The sequence below is a fragment of the Staurois parvus genome, unplaced genomic scaffold (assembly GCF_062004578.1).
Source record: "Staurois parvus isolate SC_StPar_1 unplaced genomic scaffold, SC_StPar_1.0 ptg000126l, whole genome shotgun sequence".
Classification (NCBI taxonomy): Eukaryota; Metazoa; Chordata; class Amphibia; order Anura; family Ranidae; genus Staurois; species Staurois parvus.
This window is the reverse complement of record NW_028317922.1, coordinates 2,665,848-2,678,699: the sequence shown is the minus strand read 5'-3', so window position 1 is coordinate 2,678,699 and position 12,852 is coordinate 2,665,848. Positions and strand designations below refer to the sequence as shown.

General features: G+C 45.6%; 1 protein-coding gene across 1 annotated transcript; it reads left to right on the top strand.

Moving 5' to 3' along the window:
- Positions 1 to 10,760: 10,760 nt before the first annotated feature.
- On the top strand, positions 10,761 to 11,889 carry LOC149467015 (putative G protein-coupled receptor 148). Its single transcript, XM_089672386.1, has one exon. It carries the CDS (start codon positions 10,855 to 10,857, stop codon positions 11,887 to 11,889), a length of 1,035 nt encoding a protein of 344 aa, XP_089528512.1. The 5' UTR covers positions 10,761 to 10,854.
- Positions 11,890 to 12,852: the final 963 nt, after the last annotated feature.

Genomic DNA, 12,852 nt, shown 5'->3' with positions numbered 1-12,852 from the left:
AGGGGGTAGAGAAGACACAAGACTGCCGGGGAGTGTGGGCAGGGCAGACACAGGAGGAGAGGGCGGGAGGAAGAGGGGCAGAACCAGCCTTCTCTCTCCTCTTCCATCTGTGGTGGGGGAGGAACTGTCAGCACTGGGGACAGTCTATCCTGACAGATGCTCTGTAGCAGCTGTTGGGGGGGGGGGATACCCGGCGGCAGCACTTAGGGAGATGAGGGGGAGCCGGCTGTGGGGGAAGCATACTGGAGCCCAGGGCAGAAGGACATGGATAGGAGGGGTGGCCGTCCCTTCTATCCATGTAGCCCCGGCCCACTGGGTAGATGCCCGGTGTGCCCTATGGGCTCTCTGTGCCTGCAGACACGTGTGTCCGGAGATTTATACTGCAGTAGTGCTCTTCAAAGAGACAGGGATTCTTTTATTCTGTGTTAATACATTAGAGACCACCTTAACACTTTTCAAAATAGGGATTAATAATGAAAAGGTAAAAAATGGTGCAAATAAAGTATTTACAGAAAAAAAGGTATTACAAAGGAAACCAAGAGAGAGCAATACAACAGAAAGACAAAAGGGATGGAAAATGAAAATACTTGCAAGTCCTGGCTTGCAGAGTCCAATGAATAAGCAAGCGGAACAGTGGCTCTCTCAAGTTCTGTTAGGTGTTCCTTGGTTTGATGTTAAACAAGAGCTGACAACTGTGGTTGCAGTCCCCTTTTTCTGGACCTCAAGGGGGTGTTGACAGAAATGACCTGACTAATCATCCGGTCTAAGGTGTGGCTGCTGGGATATCACTGTGTTTATGACCATGTCCCAGATACAGTTTTCTATAGGTATTAATATCTTTGAATACCTACAAGTTACACTCTGCTAACTTGCATATTATTGTCCAGCATTGAATTGAATTTCTCTCTCCTTCTCTCTCTCTCTCTCTCTCTCTCTCTCGCCTTCTCTCTTCTTGTGCAAATCACATGCAAATTCTATGCAGTGAAATTTTAGCCATACATTTCGTATGGCTCAAATTGCACCGCATCCACTCCAAAAAGGTGCAGGACCCTTTTTTTTTGTCCGCACTAGAATAAGATCACATGGATATTCACACCCATGCAATCCGATTCTTCACATTGCACTGAGTTTCACTAACCGATTTCGTGGTGTTGTTAACTTAACAAACACACCCACAGCGGTTCACATGAACGGGGTGTGATTATGATGCTGTGCCGAATTCCGCACCGCATCAGTGTGAACCCAGGCTCAATCTCAACAAGTAAATGACTGCTCCCTATTCTGTCCTACACAGAGATCCAGTTCCAGAATGGAGCATTCTCCCTAAGCAGACTGGGAGTTTTATAGAGCTCAGAGTGCTCCACCTGCTTCAGCTGAGCTTGTTAACCCCTCAGTGAGCCAAAAAGGCTCCTGGACACAACCCATTGTTTTTCATGGCTACCTGTCACAATATAGGCCCGAACTGGGACAAAAGTTAGGCCTGAGCATTTTAGATTGGGCAGCCAATTTTTTCTTTTGAGGGGGGGTAGCGGGCATTCATGGGTGAGGTTGGTGATGGGATATTTATGGAATAGGTCCTTAGGTCTTTAGCACTGTAATGTAAAAGGGCACTGAATTGATTACAGGGCAGTCCCCTTTATATAACAGTACCCCATCTCAGTGCCCCTTGCAGTCATGCCCCTGCCTCTTTTCTCTGTAGTCACAGTGCCCCCCTTTTAAACTCTGCCTCCCCCACACAGTCCTACTTCGATAGGGCAGAGGCAGGGTTCAGCCTGTGTGTCCTGTTTAGGGTCTCCTGCCCCTCCAACATTGTCATCCTATCAGCAGAGCAGGGGCGGGAGGAGCTGCAGATCTGGATCATATTAATAAGCAGGTGATAGGCTTGTGATTATGAAAAGACTCCCGCTCTCTGTGCAGCTCCTCACACCCCCTGTTCTACTGATAGGATGATATTGTTGGCGGGGTGAGAGATCCTGGAGAGGACACACAGGTATGGCCGCATAGCACCCCCCTCTCGTGAGTACTCTGAATATAGGATCTATCCAAGTAGATCACTCACTCTTTATATATGGGATTCCTCTCTCTATATAAGATCTCACTCCTTCTATTTCTCGCTCCTCCTCTCTCTCTCCTCCTACGTCTCTCTCTCCTTCTCTCTCTCTCTCTCCTTCTCTCTCGCTCCTCTCTCTCCTCTCTCCCTCTCCCTCCTCCCCCCCTCTCTCTCCTTCTCTCTCTCTCTCCCTCCCCCCCCCTCTCCCTCTCTCCTTCTCTCTCTCCCTCTCTTTCTCTCCCTCTCTCCTTCTCTCTCTCGCCCTCTTTCTCTACCTTTCTCCTTCTCTCCCTCTCTCTCCTTATTTCTCTCTCTCCTTCTTTCTCCCTCCCTCTCCCTCTCTTTCCATTCCTCCCTCGCTCTCCTCCCTCTCTTTCCCTTCTCTCTCTCCCTCCCTCTCTTTCCCTCCTCTCTCTCTCCCTCTCTTTCTCTCCTCTCTCCTTCTCTCCTCTCTCCTTCTCCACCATCTCTCTCTCTCACTCTCTTTCTCTCTCTCTTCTCTCTCACTCTCTTTCTCTCTCTCCTTCTCTCTCTTCCTCTCCTTCTCTCTCTCCCTCTCTCCTTCTTTCTCCCTCCCTCTCACTCTCTCTATCTCTCTCCCTCCCCCTCCCTCCCTCTTTCTCCCTCTTTCTCTCCTCTCTCTCCCTCTCTTTATCTCCCCTCTCTCTCTCCCTCTCTGTCTCCCCTCTCCCCCTCTCACTCTCTTTCTCTCTCTCTCTCCTTCTCTCTCTCACGCTCTGTCTATCTCTCATTCTCTATCTCTCACCCTCTTTCTCTCTCTCCTTCTCTCCCCCCCTTTCTTTCTCTCTCTCATTCTCTCTCCCCCTCTCTTTCTCTCTCTCCTTCCCCCCCTCTCTTTCTCTCCTTCTCTCCCCCCCTCTCTTTCTGTCCTTCTCTCTCCCTCTCTTTCTCTCCTTCTCTTTCTTTCCCCTCGCATCCTTCTCTCTCCCTCTCCCCCTCCCTCTCTCTTGCTCTCTCTCTCCCGCTCTCTCTCCCCCTCCCTCTCACCCCCTCTCTCCCCCTCTCCCCCCTTCGCACTCTCTCTCTCTCCCTCTCTCTCCGGGATCTCTATTTCTGTCTCTATAGGTCCACAGTCTGCGATTCCCTCTCTCTCCCCCTCCCTCTCTCCCCCCCCTCTCTCTCTCCTTCACTCTCTCTCTCCGGGATCTCTATTTCTGTCACAAACTCTCTAACGGTAGCTCTATAGGTCCACAGTCTGGGATTCCCTCTCTCTCCCCCTCCCTCTCTCCCTCTCTCTCCCCCCCTTCTCTCCCTCTCTCCTTCACTCTCTCTCTCCGGGATCTCTATTTCTGTCACAAACTCTCTAACGGTAGCTCTATAGGTCCACAGTCTGGGATTCCCCAGGGCGCGGGGTCTAAGCCCCAGTCTGCTTGTTCACCAGAGCCCCTGATGGTGGGGAGGGACTTGGAGCAGGCTGAGACCAGGTCGCGGCCCCCAGGTGCACCCAACCGTGGTAGAGAAGACCGCTAGTGTACGTAGCTTGGTAAAGAGCCTGATGTGAAGAGGCAGGATAGACCTGAGCGGTAAGCGGATAGATCCGTGCAGGCTGGATGGATGCGGACACACCGTAAGCAAGTAGCGGAGTCAGACAGGCCGAGTTAGTATCGAGGAGGCAGAACGGATCAGAGCAGCAGGAAAAAGGATAGTTGGGTCACAGACCAAGTTCAGCAACAGGAGGTCAAAAGATCAGGAGCAGGCAGAAAAATGGTCCAGAGGCAAGCCAGGGGTCAGGGCAGGAGATGGTCAGCAGTAATCAGGAGCAGGCTAGGGTCGGCAATGAAAAACACGCAGGATCAGGAACACAAGCAGAGGATAAAGACCATACGGCAACTTGGCTATAGTAATGGCCTGTTTAAATAGCCTGCTCTGCGCCGTCATTGGTGACAGGCACGCCCCCGTATGCGTGAGTGCGCATGCACGGCCGCGAGTGTTGCCGCGGGCGCCTATGTCCTAGCGTCTGCACGCCTGTTCATGTTGGGATTCCGCGCATGCGCAGATTCGTAAGCCGCTCCCTGACAATTTCTCTCTCACTCACTGGAGCTCTCTCTGTACCTCTACTACTTCTTCTGGCTCTCCACCAGTCATGTGTCATTGCTCTGCAGCCAATGACTGAGTGTAGTGTGGTCCCTGCACGCTCCTCCTCAAGTGTCAGTCCAGGTCCTGCCCCCTCCTTGCTCCACAGTCTTTTGTGTTTGATCTGAGCAGGGGGATCAGGGCTGGATCGGCTGGGGGGAAGGGGGCAGGAGCGGTCAGTGCAGATCTCCAGCTCCTCTTGCAGAGAAACGGGAGAGGAGACACAAGCATAGCTGCATAGTGGGAGGCAGGGGCGGACTGACCATTTGGAAACTCGGGCACTGCCCGAGGGCCCGGGGTCAGTAGGGGGCCTCATGAGATGCCCCTGGTACCTTTTTCAAAGGCTTTTTTGAGTTTAGGCAAGGACACAGGGGCCCCATGATCCCCTATTTCCCGGGGGCCCCATGAGTTGTCAGTCCACCCCTGGTGGGAGGTGATTAGTGACTGCGGTCTGTGTTAGCCCTGTCTAGACCATATTCGCCACTTACCTCCCACTATGCGGCCCAGTGATCAACAGGCCAAGGACCGGTACCAGCCCCGGGTTTGGGCACGGCAAATGCCCGGTGTGCCCTGTGGCCAGTCCGGCCTGTGTGTATATATATATATATATATATATATATATATTTATATATAAAGTGTATTAACAATGCATTTATCTGAAGAAACTTTGATGTTTTGAAGAAATCCACTCTTCTTTGGGTCAAAGCAGTACTGATTCTGTTACTTGCACAAATACAAAAGAAGAACATACAGTATTCAACTGTAACAGCATTATAAATGACTGTCACTAGATGGTGCCATTATGTTTGATTTTAATACACAGCAGGCCAGTGAAACTCAGATGAAACCTTTGGCCGTGTTTAGGGAAATAAATCATCAAAAGGGTATTATGTCTAATGTGAGCAGTATTATATTTAATAAGTGCCTCACTTACTTAGTCGAGGAAAAGGTTGTGGAACTTTGGTTGTATATGCTGTGACGAATGCAGTGCCCAACCCCTGCCCTTTTCACCAACTTGTGATAAAGGACTGACCAATCTCACACTGCGGTGTCACTTATGTAACAATGCCACTCTCAGCTGCACCCAGCACAAAGATTTTCCAGCTCGTGGGACCTCAATCTAGATACCAGAAGCCTGAGAGTGATTGGGTAAGTTAATTAAGCTACCACCACCATCTTTTGACTGAGAAGGCAGAAACTCATTATCTTGGCAAGAACAAATATGAAAAATAAACGTCTGTACACACATTGTCACCACTGACAGGTATATTCAGAAATTTGTCAAATACAGTAGTCTTCAAGAGACAGGGATTCCTTAGTTTGCATTAAAAGCCTTAAAGCGGAGTTCCACCTACGCTGTCAAAAAATAAAAGTCAGCAGCTGCAAAAACTGAAGCTACTGACTTTTAAAAAACAGCCACTTACCTGTCCCTCGGTCCCGCGGTGTGTCCCCCGCAGCCCATTTCACCGGCCGTCCTGGATTCTAGGAGGCCGGCATCTTCAGTGTGGGCACCTGGCTGTGACAGCTTGCAGCTTCACAGCCAGGTACCCACTGCACATGCGCAAGTAGCGCTGCGCTTCATGAATGGTCCTGTAGTCTTCTAGGACCTGTCATGTGTCCCAAAAGACTACAGGGAGGGAGTGAGGACACCTTCCGCTTCCTATCGCCTAGGCGATCGGACCGGAAGTGGGAGCGGGTATCTGTCAAATTCGGGTACCCGTTCCCCCCCCCCTGTGCCCCAAAGGTGCCAATCCTTAATGGGGAGCAGGGGAGCAGTCCTTAAAGCGGAACTTCCCCTTTTGGGTGGAGCTACGCTTTAAGGAGTTTTAACACTTTTCAAAACAGGGTTTAATAAGGAAAAGGTCAAAATGGTGCAAATAAAATATTTACAGAAAAAGGGTGTTACAAGAAAACAAGGAGACAATAAAGCAACAGACAATTAAAAAGCAGTTGAAAATGAGGAATACTTTATCAAGCAAAAACAGAACAGTGGCTCTCAAGCCCGGTTACGTGTTCCTTGGTTGATGTTAAATGAGAGCTATCTCTGTGGTATCAAAGAGATGTTGACAGAGACCTTCTGACCAATTACTGTACCTGGTTTAAAGGGAGGTGGCTGGGTGGTCACCACATTTATGACTGCATCATATCCCTGCCTTACACGCAGTTTTATACTAATAATATCTTCCACTAGGTATAGGTTGCAGTCTGGCAACTGGTAAATCATTGTTCAGCATTACAGTATATTTTGTGTCTAGGGATACCAAACACAGAGTATTTTAGATGGGTCTGTCACCCAGGAGGTAGGAGACTGCTTTCTCCCCTTTGGTATGTTCTAGCTTAGTCATGTATGACCTTGATTTGTTCAGTATGATATTCCCCTGACATCCTTGGACAGCTGTTTGGTCTTTGCCATGGTGGAGAGTTTGGAATCAGATTGTTTGATTGTTCCTGAGGACAGGTGTCTTTTATACAGGTAACAAAATGAGATTAGCGGCATGAATGATAGGGGATCAAATACTTTTTTCCCTCTTGAGTATGCAAATCAGTGCATAATCTGTTAGACATGCATTTCTTTTGAATTTTTTGTTGCTATTCTGTCTCTCAGTGTTACAATACACCAACCATTCGATTTTTAGACTGATCATTTCCTTGTGAGTGGGCAAACATTCAAAATCAGCAGGGGATCAAATACTTATTTCCTTCACTGTAGGTTGTCAATCCCTTATACACACAGTGGAGAATTCTGGACCTCTAAACATTATTCAACATTACAGTGGACAATGCAGTAGCCACTCTGTTAGCCTGGAGAATGGAAGATGAGGGAGGAGCAGGGGAGTACTTTGCCGTGCTAGACTATGGGCCAGTGGGGGAGATTTACTAAAGCTAGTTCACTCATAATCTGGTGCAGCTGTGCATAGTAGCTATTTAGCTTCTAACCTCAGCTTGTTCAATTAAGCAGAAGTGCATGATATTCTGAGTGAACCATCTTTAGTAAATAAACCTCAGTGTGTTTCTTTTGATATGCACCTTGTAGGGAGACACAGCCCTAGTCCCTGCATGCCGAAACTGAAACATAGGCAATGATTAAATGGTAATGAAGCTACATATTCGGTAAGTGATCAATTCATCTGCTGAAAGTGCTAAAAAAAATGTAGGGTTTAATATCACTTTTAAGGGATTCACAAAAGCTTTCAGTGTGGGTGAGGACTATAAAATGATTTTTCGAGCCAAATATTCTGTGAGGAGACTCTTCATTCACTTATACTGAAACAACAGCTTTGTTAAAGTAAAATTGAACGCAGTGTCATAAATGCTTCTCTCTGCCTGTCGGTGGTAATGTGCACTGAGCCATGCATGCGTACATTTGCAGCACAGCTCTGTGCTGTGATGATGTGACTCCTGTGCACATGCAAAGGAGTAATGTCTTTGTGGCCAAGCCATTCAAGTGGCTGAAGAGACCGAACCTGGAATGAAGATTGGAGAAGATGGAAGAACCTGGAAGGCATCGTTTGACAGGTATGTCTGCCATAATGTGCTAATATGTGGTGCATATACAGTATCTGGTGTCCACTTTTATACACCTATAGTGGGAAACTGAAAGCTTCTGCTTACGATTTCTGCTGAGAATTTTCTACATACTCAATAGTTTGAAGGCTCCAAGAAGCTCTAGGACTTGAGGAATGCCACATTCTGAATTTGACATACACTATATTGCCAAAAGTATAGGGATGCTGTCTTTTACATGCACATGAACTTTAATGGCATCCCAGTCTTAGTCCATAGGGTTCAATATTGAGTTTGCCCACCCTTTGCAGCTATAACAGCTTCAACTCTTCTGGGAAGGCTGTCCACAAGGTTTAGGAGTGTGTCTATGGGAATGATTGAACATACTTCCAGAAGTGCATTTGTGAGGTCAGGCACTGATTTCGGACAAGAAGGCCTGTGTCAGGGCTCCAGGGTATGACCAGAGGTATGTGACTGACGCAGGGAAACGCAGGCTTCAGATAAGTTATAAACAATATAATTTATTAAGGACTAACAATACAAACATAAACGCAGTGCAATACTAAAACATAACACAGTGCAAACGAACCAAACCAAACCACCCACAGATAACAAAACATACAATGCAAGCGTCGTCAGGCAGGCCGGATCATAAACAGGAGGTCAGAACGTATGGGGTAAAGCAGGAGAATGGTCAGTCAAAGCCAGGGATCAGAGCAGGAGAATGGTCAGACAAAGCCAGGGATCAGAGCAGGAGAATGGTCAGACAAAGCCAGGGATCAGAGCAGGAGAATGGTCAGACAAAGCCAGGGATCAGAGCAGGAGAATGGTCAGACAAAGCCAGGGATCAGAGCAGGAGAATGGTCAGACAAAGCCAGGGATCAGAGCAGGGTCAGCAACGAATCAGACAGGAACAGGAACAGGGTTGCAGGAACAGGATACAGGGCCCAGGAAAAACACACACCAAGGCAGAGTCTGCAGGTCTGGCCATCCCTTAAATACACCAGCATAAGCAGTTTCAGGTGTTTGGCTGGCTGCAAGGTTGAGTCTCTGATTGCTGGGAGCACCCGCTGGCCAGCCCTGGTACTGCAGCCCATAAGGCAGGTGAGTCCCACCATTGCTGGCCAGTCCATTCCTGACAGCCTGGCTCGCTGTCTCCATTCTAATTCATCCCAAAGATGTTCTATCAAGTTGCCGTCAGAATTCTGTGCAGGCCAGTCAAGTTCTTCCACCCCAAACTTGCTCATCCATGTATTTATGGACCATGCTTTGTGCACTGGTGCGCAGTCATGTTGGAACAGGAAGGGGCCATCCCCAAACTGTTCCCACAAAGTTGGGAGCATGAAATTGTCCAAAATATCTTGACATGCTGATGACTTAAGAGTTAATTTCACTGGAACTAAGGGGCCAAGTCCAACCCCTAAAAAAACAACCACACACCATAAACCCCCCTCCACCAAACTTATCACTTGGCACAATGCAGTCGGCAAGTGTGATTCATCACTCCAGAGAACATGTCTTCACTGCTCTAGAGTCCAGTGGTGGCTTTACACCACTCCATCCATCGCTTTGCACTTGGTGATGTAAGGCTTGGATGCAGCTGCTTGGCCATGGAAACCCATTTAATGAAGCTCTCTATGCACTGTTGTGCTAATCTGAAGGCCATATGAAGTTTGGAGGTCTTTAGCTATTGACTCTACAGACAGTTGGCGACTTCTGAGCACTGTGCGCTTCAGCATGCGCTGACCCCACTCTGTCATTTTACATGACCTACCACTTCATGGCTGAGTTGCTGTTGTTCCCAGTTGCTTCCACTTTGTTATAATACCACTAACAGTTGACCGTGGAATATTTAGTAGCAAGGAAATTTCATGGATGGACTTATTGCACAAGTGTCAACCTATCACAATACCATGCTTGAATTCACTGAGCTCCTGAGAGTGACCCATTCTTTCACAAATGTTTGTAGAAGCAGTCTGCATGCTTAGGTGCTTAATACACCAGTGGCCATGGAGGTGATTGGAACACCTGAATCCAATGATTTGGAAGGGTGTCCCAATACTTTTGGCAATATATTGTATCTGTTTCAGCTAATGAATAATCAAAAAAATGCATGGACAGACAAAAAGACAGAAAAGATGAGACAACTGGCTAGTACTTCAGCCTGGTAGCTTTAGGGTCATCAGTTCGAATGCCAACCATGGTACTACCTGCATGGAGTCTGTATGTTTTCCCTGTTCCTGTGTGCGTTTACTCCTGGTGCTCTGATTTTCTTCCACCCTCCAAAGATATGCTGGTAGTTTAATTGGCCCTAGCTTGTGTACGTACAGTATAAATGCGAATTAGGGACCTTAGATTGTAATCTCCTTGAAGACAGTAACTGATCTGAATGTATAATATATATGTAAAGTGCTGCATACATTGATGGTGCTATATAAGTACCTGTAATAAATAAATCATTTTCAATTGGAAATAATATATATTGCTTTCACACATGTAAGTTCAAAGTACGTTCCAGCAGGTTTTTTTGTCGTAGCCTAAATTGCCACGGTAAATGCTGCACTATGAACAGAGAGAACAGATCTGCTTTTCTACGTTTAACCTTTTTAATCATTAAACCACTCCACCTGTGCTATAGTGATGGTACATGATGAGTCAAGGGAAGCCTAACAAGATGCTGTAAGAAATATAACATTTTTGGAAAAACAAGGTCACCTATTGCTACTGATCATTATAGCTTATCAGCAACTAAAGACATTTATGGAAAGAGCTAGTAGCATCATCATTATGACTTCTTCTGCTATAGGTTACTGTCATTGTCATGGCTATGACAATAATATTATGATGACAGCTGCAGTAGATCAGTCGATAGTTTATGACTAGAAACAGCTAAATCTTTTAATATAGACTAGCTGAGTATACACTTCTAGGTCTATATACACTAGGTGATTTGCTTCGTCAAGCAGACATCCCATCTGTTGTATCATTGTAAAGCAGAATGATGCAGACAAGCATCTCAGGCAACCTGGACCACAGGCATACTCTGGTGGGGGCTTTTTAATTCTGAGGAACATCCACATTTCATTCCACATGGTTGGGAAAAAGGATTTGGGTACCTAGAACGTGGATATTTGGAGACAAGCTCTTTTTCAAATGTGATATAAACCATTACCCTACTGAAGAGTATCTGGCCCTACAGAAGTGACATGAACTCTACAGACTGTACCCATTCATTGATGTTACAAAGAGATGTGGGCAATTTGTCTGACTCCGTAGCCAGTCAAGCCCATTACGTGTACCCGGAAAAGGCAATTCTCCCACTTCAGCCGGAAATATTGTTATTTCTATTTCCCACTACAGCCTGTTTTCTTGCTGCTATTTTGGTAACACCTCCAATATTGTTCTCTATCTTCACGAATTTCAGCATGCGTCAAGAAACTCGGTTCCTGCTCCTGGCAAATGCTTTAATTTTTGATTTACTATATCTATTTCTGTACACAGCAGTCTGCATCTGCAACACAACAAACATGCAGATTCCAAAATATATTTGTGCTTTTCTCCTTTTTTCTCTGGCTGCAACTTATAGCGGTGGAGTTCTCACAGCAGCAGGGATGGTGGTGGACACATACTTGGCGATATTATGGCCTCTGCATTATATGATACTTCTACCTCGATCAAGGACAAAGAAGCTAATTGCTTTCCTGTGGTTCTCCTCTTGCTTCTTTTCAGGAACTTTGTTTTTAGTCTTGCACTTCACTCAGAAACCAGTTCCATGCCAATCTGAACTGTGCTCTCTGCCTGTCATACTTTTAATGACATTACATGGAGACAATACAATCCGAATGTTTCATATTCTTTTTATTGCTGCATTTCTTGTATGCTTTTCAACAATCTTATGTTGCTACTTATTCCTGTGCTACAAAACACGAGAGAGTGGCTTATGGAAGGGTGTTCATTCTAGAGCCAATGTTACATTTTTGATGCATCACATCATATTAGGGTCCTACTTCTGTCCACTTCTCCTTCTCTTGGCTGCATCCCTCTTATATATAAATCATATTATAGAGCTAAAGACAGGAATGCTGATTACTTTAATCATCTGTGATGTTCTGATAGTCTTGCCAAAGGGTATCTCCCCTTACCTGTATGGGTTTAGGTATAGAGAGATTTATAGATCCCTCCGGCTATTTTGCAAATTCAGACGCCTTAAACTTGTAGTACCAGCTCATGGATTTACTTAGAGAAAGTCAGTGATTGGTAAGAAAGATTGATAGAGTTGAATTATTCACTGGTTTTGTTTTACATCTTAGGTATTGTAGTGGCAGATTCTCCATATAGGATGCCCAGCTCTGCTTTGCCAACCTTGGTGTCTCACATCTTGTCTCCATGGCTTACCATAATATAATGTGCCAGTAAGACCAGCCATCGCAGGTAAGGCAGATAGGAAGACTCAAGCACCAAGACTTTCCACTGGAGCCCAGTCAGAGATATATGAAACCAGTAAATGATTCCACTCAAAAGTACTAGTTTGATTTTTGAGTTAAATTTTGAGAGACCCGACCCTTTAAATCCACACATCTGGTAAACACCTTAATAATGTAACTACTTCTCTATTTATAATGAGATATCTCTAGGCTTGTTGTAAATGTTTGTAGATAAATTATTGAAGATTTCATCATCTACTTGAGTTATATACTGCATAAGCATAATATCTTGTAAATATACAGGCAGTACACAATAATTTGGTTCTGGGGAGGGGTTAGAACATCAGTGAGGTTCTTCTTGTTCTCTGTGTCTTCCTGACCCTCACCTTCTTATGGCCTTCCTATATTGAAGTGTTGACAGGACTAAAAGTGGGGAGAAACCTCACTGATATGGACAACAAGAAGTTGACAGAGGCTCTAACTCTTCTCCACACTAAAAATTGTAGTTTTGGCTGGATTTGGGCTATTCTTACTGTACATCTTCAAAAATAGAGTTTTATACCATACCAAAGAAAAATTAATGGAAACATTAATAACATGATTGTTACTGGAGGCAAATCAGTTAACAGCTGTGTGAGGTGGAAAATATTATCTACTTTACAGACAGAAGAAAATATAGAATGATAAGAGGAAATTCCATGCTTTAAAAGGTCTAAGAAAATGATAAAGGCATTTAAGTATCTAACTACTATAATCTCAAACCCATTATAGCATGTATTG